Raw genomic sequence first — 20139 nt, forward strand, 5'->3', positions numbered from 1 at the left:
GGGGGGGTGTGCGTGGCCGTTACCCCCCCCCCGTAAAAAATAGCCCCCCTGTGCCCCCCCCAGGCCACCATGCTGTTCGCGGAGCTGCCCTACACCCTGGCCACCGAGGAGGCCGAGCGCATCGGGGTCGACCACGTGGCCAGGATGACGGCCACGGGCAGCGGGGAGAACTCCACCGGTGGGGGGGGGGGGGGGCACGGGGGGGGGGGGTCACGGGGAGGGGGGACACGGGGAGGGGCGAGGGGGGGCATAGGGGACATGGGGAGGGGGGCAGGGATGGGGATATGGGGGGATGAGGGGGGTGACAGGGACATGGGGGGGGATAAAGGGGGGTAAAGGGGGGGGGTAGGGGTATGGGGGGGGCACAGGGGGTGTTGGGGACATGGGGGGGGCAAGGGGGGGCATTGGGGACAAGGTGGGGCAGGGACAGGGATATGGGGGACAAGGGGGGGGTGTCAGGGACGTGGGGGGGAGTGGGGACACGGTGATGTGGGGGGGCGTTGACACGGGGACACGGTGACGTGCTACAGTGAGGTGGGGTGACACGGTGACATGGTGACAGGGTGAGACCGTGACATGGTGACACGGTGACACCGTGACGTGGTGACGTGGTGACACCGTGAGACTGGCGCAGTGAGATGGTGACACTGTAACGTGGTGACACGGTGACATGGTGACACCGTGACATGGTGACACAGTGACATGGTGACACCATGATGCAGTGACATGGGGACATGGTGACACTGTAACGTGGTGACGTGGTGACACCGTGACGTGGTGACACAGTGACATGGTGACACTGTGATGCAGTGACATGGGGACATGGTGACACTGTAACGTGGTGACAGCGTGACACCGTGACGTGGTGACACAGTGACATGGTGACACCATGAGACTGTGACGCAGTGAGATGATGACACGGTGACACTGTAACGTGGTGACACGGTGTCGAGGTGACACTGTAATGGGGTGACACGGTGACATAGTGACGCGGGTGACAGTGTAACGTGGTGACACAGTGACATGGTGACACCGTGACGCAGTGACATGGGGACATGGTGACACGGTGACGTGGTGACACCATGACGTGGTGACGTGGTGACACCGTGACATGGTGACACCGTGACGTGGTGACATGGTGACGTGGTGACATTGTGACATGGTGACACCGTGACATGGTGACACGGTGACGTGGTGACACGGTGTCGAGGTGACACAGTGGACGTGGTGACACGGTGACACTGTGATGTGGTGACACGGTGACATGGTGACAGTGTGAGACTGTGACACAGTGAGATGGTGACACGGTGACACTGTAACGTGGTGACATGGTGACACCGTGACATAGTGATGCGGTGACAGTGTAACGTGGTGACACAGTGACATGTGACACCATGACGCAGGTGAGATGGGGACATGGTGACACTGTAACGTGGTGACATGGTGACACGGTGACACGGTGTCCCCCCGCAGTGGCCGAGCACCTGATCGCGCAGCACAGCGCCATCAAGATGCTGCACAGCGCGTGCGCCTCATCCTGGAGTACGTGCGCGCCGCCGAGGCCGGTGGGTGGCACCGGGGGGGGACCCGAGGGACATGGGGGGGGGCTGGGGGGGTTGGGGTGACCCCGAGGGACCTGGGGAGCCCCCAGGGGTTGGGGTGGCCCCAGGGGATTGGGGTGGCCCTAAGGAACTTTGGGGTGTCCCCAAGGTAGTTGGGTGGCCCTGAAAGACCTGGGGGTCCCCAAGGGATTGGGATGGCCTTGAGGAATTGGGGGTGTCCCCAAGGAATTTGGGGTGTCCCCAAGAATCCCAGTGTCCCCAGTGGATTGGGGTGGCCCCGAGGGACTTTGGGGTGTCCCAAGGGATCCCAGTGTCCCCAGGGGATTGGGGTGGCCCCCAGGAACTTGGGGTGTCCCTAAAGGATTCTGATGGCCCTGAGGGACCTGGGTGTCCCCAAGGAATTGGGTGTCCCCAAGGAATCCCAATGTCCCCAGGGGATTGGGGTGGCTCTGAGGGATTGGGGTGAGCCCCCAGGAACTTGGGGTGTCCCCGAGGGACTTTGGGGTGTCCCTAAAGGATTCCGATGGTCCTGAGGGATTCAGGTGGCCCTGAGGGACCTGGGTGTCCCCAAGGAATTTGGGATGTCCCCAAGGAACCCCACTGGCCCCAAGAGATTGGGATGGCCCTGAGGAATTTGGGGTGTCCCCAAGGAACCCCACTGTCCCCAGGGGATTGGGGTGGCCCTGAGGAATTGGAGCGTCCCCAAGGAACCCCACTGCCCCCAAGGGATTGGGACGGCCCCGAGGGACCGGATGTCCCCAAAGAACCTGGGGTGTCCCCGGGGTGTCCCCAAAACCCCCTCCCTCCGCCCCCCAGCAGGCGCCGTGCCTTCAACCACGAGATCCTGCGGGAGGCCTGCGCCCTGTGCCACTGCCTGCCCGTGCTCAGCACCGACAAGTTCAAGACCGACTTCTATGACGTGAGCGGGGACCCCCAAAAGGGGCTGGGGAGACCCCAAAAGGGCCGGGGGGGCCCCAAAAGGGGACAGGGGGCAGCCAAAAGTGGGCTGGGGGCAGCGCGTGGGTTGGTGGTGGTGGGGCGGGCCCCATAAAAGGGGTTGGTGGTACCCAAGAGGTCTTGGTGGCCCCATAAGGTCATAGTGACCCCATAAAAGGTGTTGGTGGCCCCATAAGAGGAGTGGGGTGGTACGCAGGTGGTCCTGGTGGCCCATATGAGGTTTTGGTGGCCCTATTAAGAGGGTGGGTGGTACCCAAGAGGTCTTGGTGGCCCTGTAAGGGCATAGTGACCCATAAAAAGTGGTGGTGGCCCCATAACAGGAGTAGGTGGTAGCCAAGAGCTCTTGGTGACCCTATAGAAGGTGTTGGTGCCCCATAAGAGGTCTTGGTGACCCCATAAGGGGTTGTTGTACCCAAGAGGTCTTGGTGGCCCCATAAGGTCATAGTGACCCCCATAAAAGGTGGTGGTGGCCCTATAAGAGAGTGGGTGGTACCCAAGAGGCCTTGGTGGCCCCATAAGAGGTTTTGGTGGCCCTATAAATGGGGTTGGTGGTACCCAAGAGCTCTTGGTGACCCCATAGAAGGTGTTGGTGCCCCATAGAGGTCTTGGTGACCCCATAAGGGGTTGGTGGTACCCAAGAGGTCTGTGTGGTTCCATAAGAGGTTTTGGTGGCCCTATAAATGGTGTTGGTGATACCCAAGAGGCCTTGGTGGCCCCATAACAGGGGTTGGTGGCCCCATAAGCGGCATTTGTGGCCCCATAGGAGGGGTTGGCGGTACCCAAGAGGTCTCAATGACCCCACAACGGTCCGGCGACCCCAGAAGCGCCCCCCAACACCCCCATTTCCCCCCCCCCTCCCCCAGCAATGCAACGACGTGGGGCTGATGGCCTACCTGGGCACCATCACCAAGACCTGCAACACCATGAACCAGTTCGTCAACAAGTTCAACGTCCTCTACGACCGCCAGGGCATCGGGCGCCGCATGCGGGGGCTCTTCTTTTAGCCCCCCCACCCCCCAAAAAAAAATAAAGGGAATGTTGGGCGAGGGCACGAGGCTGGCTGGTGATGTATTGGGGGGGGGGCAATGGGGAATATCGATGGGGGGGGGTAGCGAAGGTGGGCACCCGATGGGGGGGCACCCAACAGGGAACAGTCAAGGGGGGGGCACCCAATGGGGGGGGGAACCCAATGACGGGACACTCAAGGGGGGGGCACCCAACAGGGAACACCCAAGGGGGGGGCACCCCAATGACGGGACACTCAAGGGGGGGGCACCCAATAGGGGAAATACCAGTGGGGGGGGCACCCAATGACAGGACACTCAAGGGGGGGGGCACCCAATGATGGGACACCCAAGGGGGGGGGCACAGGAAGGAAGAAGCAGCACCCCCAGTTTCAGAACAAACCCTAAAAAAACAGTTTATTGGTTAAAAAAACAGAGAACAAGAAACTGGAGGCAAAAGGGAGAGGGTGGGGGGGGGTCCCCAATTGGCCCCGCGGCATCTGGAGATCCCATGGGACCTCCTCCGACCCCAAAAAATCCAATGGGACATCTCATGACCCCAAAAACACGCCATGGGACCCCCGTGACCCCAAAAACACGCCAAGTAACATCTCATGACCCCATGAAGACGCCGTTGGGGTGTCCCCAAGTGTCCCCACACCCTGCGGTGACACCACGGGACCTCCCACGACCCCAAAAAGACACCGTGGGACATCTCATGACCCCAAAAACAGGCCATGAGACACCTCATGACCCCACAAAGACACCATAGGATGTCCCCAATCGCCCCCACACCCCCTTGGTGATCCCAAGGGACCTCCTCTGACCCCAAAAAACCCAATGGGACATCTCATGACCCCAAAAACACGCCATGGGACATCTCATGGCCCCCCAAAAACACGCCATGGGACATCTCATGCCCCCCCAAAAATGCCATGGGACCCCTCATGACCCCACGAAGACACCGTAGGACGTCCCCAATCGCCCCCACACCCCCTCGGCGATCCCACGGGACCTCCTCCGACCCCAAGAAGACGCCGTTGGGTTGACCCCGCTCCCCCAGGAGCTCCCCCAGCCCCTCCCCATCACCCCCCGAAGACCCCTGAAGACCCCTGGAGCCCTCCCCATACATCCCTGGCCCCCCCCGAGTCCCCCCCTCAGACGAAGGTGACGCGGGTGCGGGTGGCGTTGACCTGCAGCACGTTGAGCTCCTCGTACTCCTCCAGCGCCTCCTGGACCTGGGCGGGGGTGAAGCCCTTGGCCAAGCACCGGGGCAAAGCCTCGGCCAGGCGCAGGCTGCGCCCCCCCGGCCCCGCCAGCTCCCGCAGCGCCGCGAAGATGGCATCCGACGGCCGGGGGGGGCTGCGGAGGGGACAAGGGGGTCACCGATGGGGGTTACGGGGTGTCCCCGGGCGGGTGGCAGCGCCCCGAGTATCTTGGGAGGGGTTGAGGGTGGTGGGGGTTGCTTAAAGATGGCTGGGGGGGTCCCAGGGGTGGTGGCGTGGCCTAAAAAATATCTTGGGGACATCCAGAGGGTGGTGGCACCTCCCCAAGCATCTTAGGGACATCCTAAAGGTGGTGGCATCTTCCCAAAGACAGCTTGGGGACATCCTGAGGGTGGTGGCACCTCCCTAAAACCATCTTGGGGACATCCAGAGGGTGGTGGCATCTCCCAAGCATCTTAGGGACATCCTAAAGGTGGTGGCGTCTCCCTAAAACCATCTTGGGGACATCCTGAGGGGGGTGGCACCTCCCTAAAGATGTTCCCAAGGGAGGTGGCATGGCCCTAAAAACATTTTGGGGACAGCCTGAGGGTGGTGGCATCTCCCTAAAACCATCCTGGGGACATCCTGAGGGTGGTAGCACCTCCCTAAAGATGTCTTGGGGATGTCCCAAGGGTGGTGTCATGCCCCAAAAAACATCCTGGGGACATAGTGAGGGCGGTGGCATCTCCCTAAAATCATCTTGGGGACATCCAGAGGGTGGTGGCACCTCCCCAAGCATCATGGGGACATCCTAAAGGTGGTGGCACCTCCTTTAAACCCTCTTGGGAGGGGTTGAGGATGGTGGTGGCTGCCTAAAGATGGTTTGGGGGGGTCCCAGGGGTGGTGGCGTGACCTAAAAAATATCTTGGGGACATCCAGAGGGTGGTGGCACCTCCCCAAGCATCTTTGGGACATCCTAAAAGTGGTGGCATCTTCCCAAAGACAGCTTGGGGACATCCTGAGGGTGGTGGCACCTCCCTAAAACCCTCTTGGGAGGGGTTGAGGGTGGTGGGGGTTGCCTAAAGATGGGTTGGGGGGGTCCCAAGGGTGGTGGTGTGGCCTAAAAAATATCTTGGGGACATGGTGAGGGTGGTGGCACTTCCCTAAAAACATCTTGGGGACATCCAGAGGGTGGTGGCATCTCCCAAGCATCTTAGGGACATCCTAAAGGTGGTGGCGTCTCCCTAAAACCATCTTGGGGACATCCTGAGGGTGGTGGCACCTCCCTAAAAACATCTTGGGGACATCCAGAGGGTGGTGGCATCTCCCCAAGCATCTTCGGGACATCCTGAGGGTGGTGGCGTCTCCCTAAAACCATCTTGGGGACATCCTGAGGGTGGTGGCACCTCCCTAAAGATGTTCCCAAGGGTGGTGGCGTGGCCCTAAAAACATCTTGGGGACAGCCTGAGGGTGGTAGCACCTCCCTAAAGATGTCTTGGGGATGTCCCAAGGGTGGTGTCATGCCCCAAAAAACATCCTGGGGACATAGTGAGGGTGGTGGCGTCTCCCTAAAATCATCTTGGGGACATCCAGAGGGTGGTGGCATCTCCCCAAGCATCTTAGGGACATCCTGAGGGTGGTGGCACCTCCCTAAAAACATCTTGGGAGGGGTTGAGGGTGGTGGTGGCTGCTTAAAGATGGTTTGGGGGGGTCCTAAGGGTGGTGGCGTGGCCCTAAAAAATATCTTGGGGACATCCAGAGGGTGGTGGCACCTCCCCAAGCATCTTAGGGACATCCTAAAGGTGGTGGCATCTTCCCAAAGACAGCTTGGGGACATCCTGAGGGTGGTGGCACCTCCCTAAAGATGTCTTGGGGATGTCCCAAGGGTGGTGGCATGCCCCAAAAAAACATCCTGGGGACATAGTGAGTGTGGTGGCATCTCCCTAAAACCATCTTGGGAGGGGTTGAGGGTGGTGGTGGCTGCTTAAAGATGGTTTGGGGGGGTCCCAGGGGTGGTGGCGTGGCCTAAAAAATATCTTGGGGACATCCTGAGGGTGGTGGCACCTCCCCAAGCATCTTAGGGACATCCTAAAAGTGGTGGCATCTTCCCAAAGACAGCTTGGGGACATCCTGAGGGTGGTAGCACCTCCCTAAAATCATCTTGGGGACATCCAGAGGGTGGTGGCATCTCCCCAAGCATCTTAGGGACATCCTAAAGGTGGTGGCATCTTCCCAAAGACAGCTTGGGGACATCCAGAGGGTGGTGGCATCTCCCTAAAAACATCTTGGGGACATCCAGAGGGTGGTGGCATCTCCCCAAGCATCTTAGGGACATCCTAAAGGTGGTAGCATCTCCCTAAAACCCTCTTGGGATGTGTTGAGGGTGGTGGCCATCGTCCCAAAACCCATCTTGGGGACATCCCGAGGGTGATGGGACCTCTCTAATCACATCGGGGACATCCCGAGGGTGGTGGCACCTCCCTAAAACCATCTTGGGGACATCCCCCAAGATGGTGACGTGGCCACCCCAACCGTGTCACCTCCCCACCACCCTGGGGCTGCGTTGGGACGGGATGGGATGGGTTGGGCTGACCCTAAAAGCGTCACCTCCTCCCTGTCCCCTCAGGGGACACCCCCACCATGTCCCCAAGCCCCCTCCCCGTGTCCCCGCTCACCGGCCCTGCTGTCCCCTGTCCCCCTGCAGCGAGTCCTTGGACATCTCCATCAGCCTCATGGCCTCGTTGATGTCCTCCTTCTCCACCACGTCCACCAGCCGCAGCCGGGCCTGGGGGGAGGCACCGGGGGGGGGGGGTTTGGGGTCACCACCTGGACCCCCCCCCACCCCCAAATCCAGCCTTCTGTCGGGTCCCGCCCTGTCCCACCTCCTCCTGCCCCCTCCCATGACCCCAAGTCTTCTCCTGCCCCTCCTCCTCCTCGTGTCCAAGACTTCTCCTGCCTGTTCTCCCCATGACCCCAAATATCCCCTTGACCCCAAATCTTCTCCCCTTGACCCCAAACCTCCTCCCCGTTCTCCCCTTGACCCCAAATCTTCTCCCCTTGACCCCAAGCCTCTTCCCCATTCTCCCCTTGACCCCAAGCCTTCTCCCCATTCCCCCCCTCGACCCCAAATATTCTCACCTTGACCCCAAACCTCCTCCCCATTCTCCCCTCGACCCCAAGCCTCCCCCCAATGACCCCAAGCTTCCTCCATCCTCCCCTTGACCCCAAATCTTCTCCCCTTGACCCCAAGCCTCCTCCCTGTCCTCCCCTTGACCCCAAATCTTCTCCCCTTGACCCCAAGCCTCCTCCCTGTCCTCCCCTGGACCCCAAATCTTCTCCCCTTGACCCCAAGCCTCCTTCCCTTGACCCCAAGCCTCCTCCCCGTCCTCCCCTTGACCACAAATCTTCTCCCCTTGACCCCAAACCCCCTCCCCTTTCTCCCCATCACCCCCACCCCCCCTCCCTGTTTTCCCCCTCGACCCCAAACCTTCTCCCCATTCTCCCGTTGACCCCAAACCTCCTCTGATTGACCCCAAACCTCCTCCCCATTCTCCCCTTGACCCCAAATCTTCTCCCCTTGACCCCAAACCTCCTCCCCATTCTCCCCTTGACCCCAAATCTTCTCCCCTTGACCCCAAACCTCCTCCCCATTCTCCCCTTGACCCCAAGCCTCCTCCATCCTCCCCTTGACCCCAAATCTTCTCCCCTTGACCCCAAGCCTCCTCCATCCTCCCCTTGACCCCAAACCTTCTCCCCTTGACCCCAAGCCTCCTCCCCTTTCCCCCCATGACCCCAAACCTTCTCCCCTTGACCCCAAACCTCCTCCCCTTTCCCCCCATGACCCCAAATCTCCTCCCCACGCCCCCCCCCCGGCCACCCACCAGCGCGGTGGCGAGGCGCAGGATGCCGAGCAGGGTGCGGGCGGAGGTGTAGGTGCTGTCCTTGCTGGCCCAGGCCTCCTTGCGCATCTCCACGTAGGCGGCCGTGATGTAGTCGGCCAAGGCCTCGGGCACCACCGGCTGCTTCCTCTTGCAGGTGGCGATGTAACGCCTGCGGGCGGGGACATTGGGGGCGGGTGGGGACACCGCAGGGGACAGGGGGGGCAGCGGAGGGGATTTGGGGGTGGCACCGACCTCATCAGCTTCATGTCCAGCTGCTGGAAGGAGCTGGGCGGCTGGCGGCTGTGCTGGTGCACGTAGGTGATGTGCTGGGCCAGGCTGGGGTTGGGTGGGAGCGGTCAAAATTAGGATCGCCCAAAATTAGGATCGCCGTCGTCCCCAAATCCATCCCCGTTATGGTCCCCGTCACCAGCCCGTCCCCAAATCCATCCCCGCTATGGTCCCAGTCATCCAGATGTCCCCAAATCCTTCCCCATTATGGTCCCTGTTACCCTCCTGTCCCCAAATCCTTCCCCATTATGGTCCCAGTCATCCATATGTTCCCAAATCCATCCCCATTATGGTCCCTGTTACCCCCCCCGTCCCCAAATCCTTCCCCATTATGGTCCCCATCACCCCCATGTCCCCAAATCCTTCCCCGCTATGGCCCCCATCATCCAAATGTCCCCAAATCCTTCCCCATTATGGTCCCTGTTACCCCCCTGTCCCCAAATCCTTCCCCATTATGGTCCCCATCACCCCCATGTCCCCAAATCCATCCCCGCTATGGCCCCCATCATCCAAATGTCCCCAGATCCATCCCCATTATGGTCCCAGTCATCCAGATGTCCCCAAATCCATCCCCATTATGGTCCCTGTTACCCCCCCGTCCCCAAATCCTTCCCCATTATGATCCAAGTCATCCAGATGTCCCCAAATCCAGCCCCATTATGGTCCCTGTCACCCCCCTGTCCCCAAATCTTTCCCCATTATGGTCCACATCACCGCCGTGTCCCCACATCCATCCCCATTACGGTCCTTGTCACCCCCATGTCTCCACCTCTGTCCCCACCATCATCCTCATCATGGTCCCCATCACCCCCCTGTCCCCAAATCCATCCCCATTATGATCCCCGTCATCCAAATGTCCCCAAATCCATCCCTGTTATGGCCCCCATCACCCCCACGTCCCCAGATCCGTCCCCATTACGGTCGCCATCATCCCCAAATCCATCTCCATTATGTTCCCAGTCATCCAAACATCCCCAAATCCATCCCGTTATGGTCCCCATCAACCCCAAATCCATCCCCATCATCCCCGCCTCCATCCCAATTACAGTTCCATCACCCCCATGTCCCCAAATCCAACCCAATTACGGCCCCTGTCACCCCCACATCCCCAGATCCATCCCCATTATGGTCCCCATCACCCCTATGTTCCCAAATTCACCCCCATTACGGTTCCTGTCACCCCCATGTCCCCAAATCCATCCCATTACGGTCCCCATCATCCCCAAATCCATCTCCATTATGTTCCCAGTCATCCAAACATCCCCAAATCCATCCCGTTATGGTCCCCATCAACCCCATGTCCCCAGATTCATCCTGTTATGGTCCCCATCATCCCCAAATCCATCCCCATCATCCCCGCCTCCATCCCAATTACAGTTCCATCACCCCCATGTCCCCAAATCCAACCCAATTATGGCCCCTGTCACCCCCACATCCCCAGATCCATCCCCATTATGGTCCCCATCACCCCCACATCCCCACCTCAGTCCCCGTCACCCCATTATGGTCCCTACCACTCCCACGTTCCCACCTCCGTCCCCATCACCCCCATTATGGTCCCCATCTTCCCATTATGGTCACCATCAACCCCATTATGGTCCCCATCATCCCCACCTCTGTCCCCATCACCCCCATTATGGTCCCCACCACCCCCATGTCCCCACCTCCGTCCCCATCACCCCCATTATGGTCCCCATCTTCCCATTATGGTCCCCACCACCCCCATGTCCCCACCTCTGTCCCCATCACCCCCATTATGGTCCCCATCTTCCCATTATGGTCCCCATCAACCCTATATCCCCACCTCTGTCCCCATCACCCCCATTATGGTCCTCATCTTCCCATTATGGTCCCCATCACCCCCATATCCCCACCTCCGTCCCCATCACCCCCATTATGGTCCCCACCACCCCCACGTCCCCACCACCCCCATTATGGTCCCCATCTTCCCATTACGGTCCCCATCAACCTCATTGTGGTCCCCATCATCCTCATGTCCCCACCTCCATCCCCATCACCCCCATTATGGTCCCCATCTTCCCATTATGGTCCCCATCACCCCCATTATGGTCCTCATCTTCCCATTACGGTCCCCACCACCGTCCCCATTGTCCCCACCGCCCCCCCGCCCCCCCTCACCGCAGGTCATGGTCGCGGTCGGGGCGGTCGGGCAGCAGCCAGAGGAGGTCGAAGCGGGAGAGGAGCGCGGCCGGCAGGCGGAGGTTGTGCTCCAGGCTGCGCCGGGCGTCGTAGCGCCCGTAGGCGGGGTTGGCGGCCGCCAAGACGGCGCAGCGGGCGTTGAGGGTGGCCAAAACGCCGGCCTTGGCGATGGAGACGCTCTGCTGCTCCAGCACCTCGTGGATGGCCGTGCGGTCGGCCTCGGACATCTTGTCGAATTCGTCGATGCAGCAGATGCCTTGGTCGGCCAAGACCAAGGCGCCGCCTTCCAACGCCAGCTCGCCCGTCACCGGGTCGCGAAGCACGGCCGCCGTCAGCCCCGCGCCCGACGAGCCCCGGCCCGTGGTGTACTGGCCTTGGGGATGGACGGGTGTGAGGTGGGGAGGTCAGGGAGGGGGGGACAGGGCTCGGTTAGGGGGGGTTTTGGGGTGTCCCAGGTCTTTAAGGGGATGGGAGGCTGCTATGGGGCATGGGGAACATCGAGGTTCTGCATTGGGGTCACCGGAGGGGGCTGGGAGGTTTCAAAGGGCCCGTCCCACCCAACGCTACTCAACCCTACCCAACGCTACTCAACCCTACCCAACGCTACTCAACCCTACCCAACGCTACTCAACCCTACCCAACGCTACTCAACCCTACCCAACGCTACTCAACCCTACCCAACTCAACTGTACTCAACCCTACCCAACCCTACTCAACCCAACCCTACCCAACGCTACTCAACCCTACCCAACCCAACCCTAATCAACTGAACCCAACCCTACCCAACCGTACCCAACCCAACCCTAATCAACCCTACTACTCAACCAAACCCAACCCAATGCTACCCAACCGCACCCAACGCAACCCTACTCAACTGTACCCAACGCAACCCTACCCTAATCAACCCTACTACTCAACCAAACCCTACCCAACGCTACCCAACCAAACCCAACCCAACGCTACCCAACCAAACCCAACGCAACCCTACTCAACTGTACCCAACCCAACTACTCAACCAAACCCTACCCAACGCTACTCAACCAAACCCAACGCTACCCAACCGCACCCAACGCAACCCTACTCAACCCTACCCAACGCAACCCTACTCAACTGTACCCAACCCAACTACTCAACCAAACCCTACCCAACGCTACTCAACCAAACCCAACGCTACCCAACCGCACCCAACGCAACCCTACTCAACCCTACCCAACGCAACCCTACTCAACTGTACCCAACCCAACTACTCAACCAAACCCTACCCAACGCTACTCAACCAAACCCAACCCAACGCTACCCAACCGTACTCAACCCTACCCTACCCAACACTACCCAACCCTACTACTGAACCCAACCCTACCCAACCCTACTCAACTGTACCCAACCCAATCCTAATCAACCCTACTACTCAACCCAACCCTACCAACTGAACCCAACCCAATGCTACCCAACCCTACCCTAATCAACCCTCCTACTCAACGCTACTCAACCCTACCCAATGCAACCCTACTCAACTGTACCCAACCCAACCCTACCCTACCCTAATCAACCCTACTCCTCAACCAAACCCTACCCAACGCTACTCAATTGTACTCAACCCAACCCAAGGACTCGCGGCACTCACTGCGCGGTGCCAGGCGGTCGATGTAGGAGAGCAGCTGGGACTTGGCCACGCCGGGGTCTCCCATCAGGCAGATGTTGATGTTACCTGGGGGGCACCCCCAACGTCTCAGAGATGGGCTGGTGGGGACCTGCGGGGTCCTGTGCCCCCCTCCCCCATGGGGATGGGGAACACCTGCACCCCCAGAGCTTGGTGCACGGATGTGGGGGCACCACAGAACCTTCTGCACCCCCCAAACCTTCCTACGTGGATGTGGGGACCCCCTGCACCTCCAAACCTTCCCATATATGGATGGGGACCCCCAGGGACCGCTCTTGACCCCCAAAATCTCAACCCATGGAATCAGGGACCCCCGTGGGCTCTTCTGCACCCCCAAAACTTCCTGCACAGCCATGAGGAACCTCCCCAAAATCCCAACACGTGGCCCCGCGCCCTCACCCCGAATCCTCATGCCGTGGGGGCTGCGCTCCACGCCCCCCACCAGCTGCAGCAGCAGCGCCTTCTTCACGTCCTCGTGCCCGTAGATCTCGGGGGCGATGGAGGCCGCCAGCTTGTCGTAGAAATCCTCCTCTACAGGGGGGGATACAGGGACACTGTGGGGTCCCGTAGGGCCCAACCGCATGTCCCCGCGCCCCCATATCCCCCAGGACCTCACCCGTGATCTGCCGCAGCTCTTCCTCCGTCAGCTCATCGGCCCCTGATGCGTCCTCCTCGCTCTTGGTCATCTTCACGATGTGGTGGGCTTCCAGGTAGGTCTCGGAGAGGAGACCCTGCGGGGACAGGGCGTGTTGGGGACATCCCCGGCACATTGGGGACATTCCTGGTGTGTTTGGGATATTCCTGGTGACATCCCCCTCAACATTGGAGATGTGTTGAGGACACCCGTGATGCGTTGGGGACAATCCCAACGCGTTGGGGACACAAGTAGCGTGTTGGGGACGCCACCAACCAATTGGGGAAGTTCCTGATGCGCTGAGGGACACTTTGGGGGACAGTTTGGGGACAATTTGGGGACGCTGACCTGCGTGAGCTGGCGGAAGCCGGTCCTGAGGAGCGGGAGGAAGACGCCGGTGACGGCCACGTGGTCCCCAGGCTGCGCCAGCCGCGTGTTCTCCCCTTGCACGGCCACGCTGATGGAGCGGGGGAGGTGGCCCACGGGGACCTGGTCGGTCTGCGGGGGGGGGACACAAAGGTGTCCCCAATGCTGTCCAGTCACCCCACCCCACGCGGAGCGCCCCCAAAACCTCCCCCGCCCCCCCCAAGGACCACCGATGCCCCCACAGCAGCCTGGAGATGACGAACGTCGCCACCAGAGGACGGATCGGGGCAGGGGGGGGACACCAGGAGACGCCGCGACCCCAAGCGAGGTGACAACAGATGGGACCTTTTGGGGGTGCCCCCCCCACACCCAACGTCCCCCCCCACCCAGCACCCACGTGCTCCTGCAGCTTCATCTCCTGGAATTTGAGGAATTTGGAGCCGCGGCTCTGCAGGCAGAGGCGGCCGCCGGCGCGGTTGGTGCGGCACTCGGTGCTGGGGCACAGCAGCAGCGGCGTGAAGGTGGGGGCCAGAACCTGGGGGGGGGGACACGGGGGGGGCTGCAGGTCAACCAAAAACCCCCTCTACTCAACCCAAAACCCCTCCCATCAACCCCATGCCTTCTACTCAACCCCAGCACCCCCAATGGCCACCCCCTACTCAAGCCAATGCCCCTTCTATGCAACCCAACACCCCCCCCAACCCCAAAGCCCCCCCCCCAACCCCAAAGCCCCCCCACTCAACCCCAACCCCCTCCCACCCAACCCAACCCCCCCCCCACTCAACCCAACGCCCCCCCAAATGAAACCCCTCTACTCAACCCAATCCCCCCACACCCAACCCAACCCCCCCCACTCAACCCCTACGCCCCCCCACCCAACCCAAAGCCAACCCAACGCCCCCCCACCCAACCCAACGCCCCCCCTCAACCCAATGAACCCCCCCCACTCAACTGAAACCTCCTCTACTCATCCCAACCCCCCCACGCTCAACCCAACACCAGCCCCCCCACTCAACGCACCCCCACTCAACCCAACGCCCCCTCCACTCAACCCCAACCCCCCCCACTCAACCCAAAGCCCCCCCCACTCAACCCAAAGCCCCCCCACTCAACCCCAACGTCCCCCCACCCATCAAAAAGCCCCCCTACTCAACCCAAGCTCCGCCCTACTCAACCCAACGCCCCCTCAACCCCTCCACCCAACCCAACGCCCCCTTCCACCCCTCACCAACCACCCCCCACGCCCCCTGGCGCCCCCCCCCACGCCACCCCCCCCCCCGTACGGGCTGGTAGGTCTCGGCGCCGCACTGGTCGCAGCTGTAGGTGGCCACCACCATCATGGGCTTGACCTCGGTGACACGGGTGACAATGCCGCGCACGGTCACCAGCTTGCCGATGCAGTCGGCGCGGACGTCGCGGATGACGCGGGCTTTGGTGGCCGAGGGGGCGGTGAAGTAGAGCTCGCTGGGGGCGGGGGGGGCACAACGGGGTCAGGGGGGGCACAAGGGGGTCGGGGGGGGGCTTGGGGGGCACGTGGGGATGGGAATTGGGGCATACGGGGAGGGGAATTGGGGATTAAAATGGGGGGAGGTGGAAATTGGGGGGCCACAACGGGGGTCGGGGGGCACAACGGGGTCAGGGGGGGCTTCGAGGGCACGTGGGGAGGGGAATTGGGGATTAAAATGGGGGGAGATGGAAACTGGGGGGGCACAACAGGGGTTGGGGGGGCTTGGGGGACACGTGGGGATGGGAATTGGGGGGGTGATGGGGATGGGGATGAGGGGAGAGGGGGAATTTGGGATTAAAATGGGGGGAGATGGGGGCACACGGGGTAAAAATGGGGGGGCTACAGGGAATTGGGGGGCACGTGGGAGGGGAATGGGGGAAACGGGGACTTGGGGGCACGTGGGGAGGGGAATTGGGGGGGTGATGGAGAATTGGGGGGGGCACATGGGGATGGGAATGGGGGAGAGGGGGAATTGGGGGCACATGGGGATAAAAATGGGGGGGCTACAGGGAATTGGGGGGGGCAAATGGGGATAAAAATGGGGGGGCTACAAGAAACTGGGGGGCACGTGGGGATGGAAATGGGGGAAACAGGGACGTGGGGGCAATGGGGATAGAAACTGGGGGGGCCACAGGGAATTAGGGGGGGGCCACAGGGAATTGGGGGGGATTTTAGGGGCACACAGGGATGGAAATGGAAGTGGGGGGGTCAAGGATTTTGGGGGAGCGAAGGGGGAATTGGGGGGCCCCCCGCGGGGCTCTGCAGGCGGGGGGGGGTCGCAGCGAAGCCCCCCACCCCCTTTTTTTGTGTCGTGCCCCCCCCCCCAGTGACTCACAAGCGGCGCAGCAGCTCGGGGGGGGTAGCTGTTTTGGGGGCTGCGGGTGGCCCCCCCCCTCGCGCCCCCGCTGCTCCAGCAGCAGCCGGTGCTCGATGTACACATCCAGAGCGTCCTTGGGGGGCACCTGGGGGGGGGAAATGGGGTGAAATTGGGCAAAATTGGGTCAGAGGAAGGGGAATGGGGTCTGGGGGGGCCGATTTGGAGCTGGGAGGGGGGTAATTTGGGGTTGGGGGGGGGGCTACATGGGGCTGGGGAACTCTTAATAGAGAATCAGCAGCTTGTAGGGCAAAGGGGGGGGTGTGGGGGGAAAATGGGGGGAGGAAATGGGGTGAAATAGGGGGAAATTGGGTCTGAGGATGGGAAATAGGATGGGGGGGTCCCAATTTGGGTTCGGGGGGGGTCCCGATTTGGGTCTGGGGGGGTCTGTCCCGACCTGTCCGTGCCGGAAGAAGGGCAGCAGCTTGTGGGGCAAATTGGGGGGTGTGTGGTGAAATAGGGGAGGGGAAATGGGGTGAAATAAGGGGAAATAGGGTCTGAGGATGGGAAATAGGATTGGGGGGGGGTCTGATTTAGGTCTGGGGGGGCAATTTGGGTCTGCGAGCGTCCAATTTGGGTCTGGGGGGGTCTGAGTCCTACCTGGAGGTGCCAATAGAGTGACAAGTGCTTGTGGGGGGGTGTGTGGTGAAAGAGGGGAGCGAAAATGGGGTGAAATATGGGGAAATAGGGTCTGAGGACGGGAAATAGGACCGGGGGGGATTGATTTAGGTTTGGGGGGGTCCAATTTAGGTCAGGGGGGGTCTGACTCCTACCTGCTGGTACCAATGGAGTAACAAGAGCTTGTGGGGGGTGCGCGGTGAAAGAGGGGAGGAAAAATGGGGCGAAATAAAGGGAAATAGGGTCTGAGGATGGGAAATAGGACCGGGGGGGGGGCCCCGATTTGGGTCCGGGGGGGTCCGTCCCGACCTGTCCGTGCCGGAAGAGGGGCAGCAGCTTGTGGGGCAAATTGGGGGTGTGTGTGGTGAAACAGGGGAGGGGAAATGGGGTGAAATAAGGGGAAATAGGGTCTGAGGATGGGAAATAGGATTGGGGGGGGGGGTCTGATTTAGGTCTGGGGGGGCAATTTGGGTCTGCGAGCGTCCAATTTGGGTCTGGGGGGGTCTGAGTCCTACCCGGAGGTGCCAACAGTGACAACAGCTTGTGGGGGGTGCGTGGTGGAAGAGGGGAGCGAAAATGGGGTGAAATATGGGGAAATAGGGTCTGAGGACGGGAAATAGGACCGGGGGGGACTGATTTAGGTTTGGGGGGGTCCAATTTAGGTCAGGGGGGGTCTGACTCCTACCTGCTGGTACCAATAGAGTAACAAGAGCTTGTGGGGGGTGTGCGGTGAAAGAGGGGAGCAAAAATGGGGCGAAATAAAGGGAAATAGGGTCTGAGGATGGGGAATAGATTGTTGGGGGGGTCTGATTTAGGTCTGGGGGGGGCAATTTGGGTCTGCGAGCGTCCAATTTGGGTCTGGGGGGGTCTGAGTCCTACCTGGAGGTGCCAATAGAGTGACAAGTGCTTGTGGGGGGTGTGTGGTGGAAGAGGGGAGCGAAAATGGGGCAAAATAAAGGGGAATAGGGTCTGAGGATGGGAAATAGGACCGGGGGGGGGTCCCGATTTGGGTCTGGGGGGGGTCCATCCCGACCCTGTCCGTGCTGGAAGAGGGGCAGCAGCTTGTGGGGCAAATTGGGGGGTGTGTGGTGAAACAGGGGAGGGGAAATGGGGTGAAATAAGGGGAAATAGGGTCTGAGGATGGAAAATAGGATTGGGGGGGGGGGGTCTGATTTAGGTCTGGGGGGGCAATTTGGGTCTGCGAGCGTCCAATTTGGGTCTGGGGGGGTCTGAGTCCTACCCGGAGGTGCCAATAGAGTGACAAGTGCTTGTGGGGGGTGTGTGTGGTGAAAGAGGGGAGCGAAAATGGGGTGAAATATGGGGAAATAGGGTCTGAGGACGGGAAATAGGACCGGGGGGGACTGATTTAGGTTTGGGGGGGTCCAATTTAGGTCAGGGGGGGTCTGACTCCTACCTGCTGGTACCAATAGAGTAACAAGAGCTTGTGGGGGGTGTGTGTGTGAAAGAGGGGAGCGAAAATGGGGCAAAATAAAGGGAAATTGGGTCTGAGGATGGGAAATAGGACCGGGGGGGGGGCCCGATTTGGGTCCGGGGGGGTCCGTCCCGACCTGTCCGTGCTGGAAGAGGGGCAGCAGCTTGTGGAGCAAATTGGGGGGTGTGTGGTGAAACAGGGGAGGGGAAATGGGGTGAAATAAGGGGAAATAGGGTCTGAGGATGGGAAATGGATTGGGGGGGGGTCTGATTTAGGTCTGGGGGGGCAATTTGGGTCTGCGAGCGTCCAATTTGGGTCTGGGGGGGTCTGAGTCCTACCTGGAGGTGCCAACAGTGCCAACAGCTTGTGGGGGGTGCGTGGTGGAAGAGGGGAGCGAAAATGGGGTGAAATATGGGGAAATAGGGTCTGAGGATGGGAAATAGGACCGGGGGGGACTGATTTAGGTTTGGGGGGGTCCAATTTAGGTCAGGGGGGGTCTGAGTCCTACCTGCTGGTACCAATAGAGTAACAAGAGCTTGTGGGGGGTGTGCGGTGAAAGAAGGGAGGGAAAATGGGCAAAATAAAGGGAAATAGGGTCTGAGGATGGGAAATAGGACCGGGGGGGGGCCCGATTTGGGTCCGGGGGGGTCCGTCCCGACCTGTCCGTGCCGGAAGAGGGGCAGCAGCTTGTGGGGCAAATTGGGGGGGTGTGTGGTGAAATAGGGGAGGGGAAATGGGGTGAAACAAGGGCAAATAGGGTCTGAGGATGGAAAATAGGACGGGGGGGACCGATTGAGGTTTGGGGGGTCCAATTGGGGTCGGGGGGGGTCCCATTTGGGTCTGGGAGGGGTCTGACTCCTACCTCCTGGTGCCAATGGAGTGGCAAAGAGCTTGTGGGGTGTGTGGTGAAAGAAGAGAGGGAAAATGGGGCAAAATAAAGGGAAATTGGGTCTGAGGATGGGAAATAGGACCGGGGGGGGGCCCGATTTGGGTCCGGGGGGGTCCGTCCCGACCTGTCCGTGCCGGAAGAGGGGCAGCAGCTCGTGCACGGCGTCGGCGAAGAGGCGTCGGTAGGCGGGCGGCGTTGTCGCAGGCGGCTTCGGCCAGCGCCGGCTCCTCCTCGGCCACCTCGTCCAGCGCCCACCCGCAGCACCCGCTGCTGCCGCTGCGCCAGCGCCTCCTGGGGGGGGCGAAAAATAAGGGGGGGGGGGAAAAATATCAAGGGGGGGGGAGGGAGGGGGGGTGGCAGGGAGGTGGGGGGGGAGGGAGGGGGAAAGAGGGAGGGAAAAGGGGGGTAAAGGGGGGGAAAGGGGGTGGGGGGGGGCACAAGGGGGGGGAAAAAGGGGGGGTATAAAGGGGGGGGGGGCACAAGGGGGGGTCAGAGGGGTAGAAGGGGGGTATAAAGGGGTGGGGGGGCACGGGGGGGGGCATGGGGGAAAAATGGGGGGGTGTAAAGGGGAGGGGGGGACACAAGGGGGGGTCATGGGGGGAAAAAGGGGGGATATAAAGGGGTGGGGGGGCACAAGGGGGGGTATAAAGGGGCGGGGGGGCACAAGGGGGGGCATGGGGGAAAAAGGGGGGGTGTAAAGGGGGTGGGGGGGCACAAGGGGGAGTCAGGGGGGCAGAAGGGGGGGTATAAAGGGATGGGGGGACACAAGGGGGGGATTTAAAGGGGTGGGGGGTGAAAAGGGGGGCAGTGTAAAGGGGGGGGGGTCGGGGGGGCACAAGGGAGGGGTCGTGGGGGGGTAACGGGTGATGGGGGGACAAAGGGAGGGCCAGGGGACCACAAGGGGGGGGCATAAAGGGGTGGGGGGGCATAAAGGGGGGGTATAAAGGTGAGGGGGGGGTCAGGGGGGCACGAGGGGGGGTATAAAGGAGTGGGGGGGGTAAATGGGAGGGTAAAGGGTGAGGGAGGGCACAAGGGGGGTGGTGTAAAGGGAGGTGTGAATGGTGAGGGGGGGGCACAAAGCGGGGGGGATAAAGGGGCAAAA

General features: G+C 61.1%; 2 protein-coding genes and 1 long non-coding RNA gene across 7 annotated transcripts; 2 read left to right on the top strand and 1 right to left on the bottom strand.

The window, feature by feature from the left end:
* Window positions 1-43: 43 nt before the first annotated feature.
* On the top strand, window positions 44-3550 carry COPS6 (COP9 signalosome subunit 6; the record flags this gene model as incomplete). Its single annotated transcript, XM_068668417.1, is given in 5 exon segments — window positions 44-178; window positions 1474-1518; window positions 1521-1569; window positions 2382-2481; window positions 3383-3550. Coding segments are annotated over 5 exon segments (470 nt in total), but the record flags the coding sequence as incomplete, so codon positions are not given.
* Window positions 564-1462, top strand: LOC137848929 (uncharacterized). Of its 2 annotated transcripts, none has more exons than XR_011091591.1 (3): window positions 564-1087; window positions 1281-1371; window positions 1404-1441. It is a non-coding gene; the product is annotated as an uncharacterized lncRNA (long non-coding RNA). The 2 variants fall into 2 exon arrangements; XR_011091592.1 differs by having other exon boundaries at window positions 565-1087; window positions 1281-1363; window positions 1404-1462.
* Window positions 3551-3913: 363 nt separating the features above from the next.
* On the bottom strand, window positions 3914-19335 carry MCM7 (minichromosome maintenance complex component 7). Of its 4 annotated transcripts, XR_011091590.1 has the most exons (14): window positions 19162-19335; window positions 16060-16186; window positions 15001-15181; window positions 14115-14252; window positions 13700-13849; window positions 13334-13448; window positions 13117-13248; window positions 12682-12765; window positions 11037-11430; window positions 8862-8945; window positions 8610-8778; window positions 7404-7513; window positions 4270-4885; window positions 3914-4134 (listed from the first exon to the last, which is right to left on the bottom strand). XR_011091590.1 is itself a non-coding variant. In XM_068668419.1 (13 exons), the coding sequence occupies exons 3-13, from the start codon at window positions 15055-15057 to the stop codon at window positions 4681-4683; spliced, it is 1638 nt and encodes a 545-aa protein (XP_068524520.1). In that variant the 5' UTR covers window positions 15058-15181; window positions 16060-16186; window positions 19162-19335; the 3' UTR covers window positions 3914-4680. The 4 variants fall into 4 exon arrangements, 3 of the variants coding, with proteins under 3 accessions (XP_068524520.1, XP_068524521.1, XP_068524522.1); XM_068668419.1 differs by having other exon boundaries at window positions 3914-4885; XM_068668420.1 differs by lacking the exon at window positions 19162-19335 and adding an exon at window positions 17026-17055 and having other exon boundaries at window positions 3914-4885.
* Window positions 19336-20139: the final 804 nt, after the last annotated feature.

The sequence above is a fragment of the Anas acuta genome, unplaced genomic scaffold (assembly GCF_963932015.1).
Source record: "Anas acuta unplaced genomic scaffold, bAnaAcu1.1 SCAFFOLD_404, whole genome shotgun sequence".
Taxonomy (NCBI): Eukaryota; Metazoa; Chordata; class Aves; order Anseriformes; family Anatidae; genus Anas; species Anas acuta.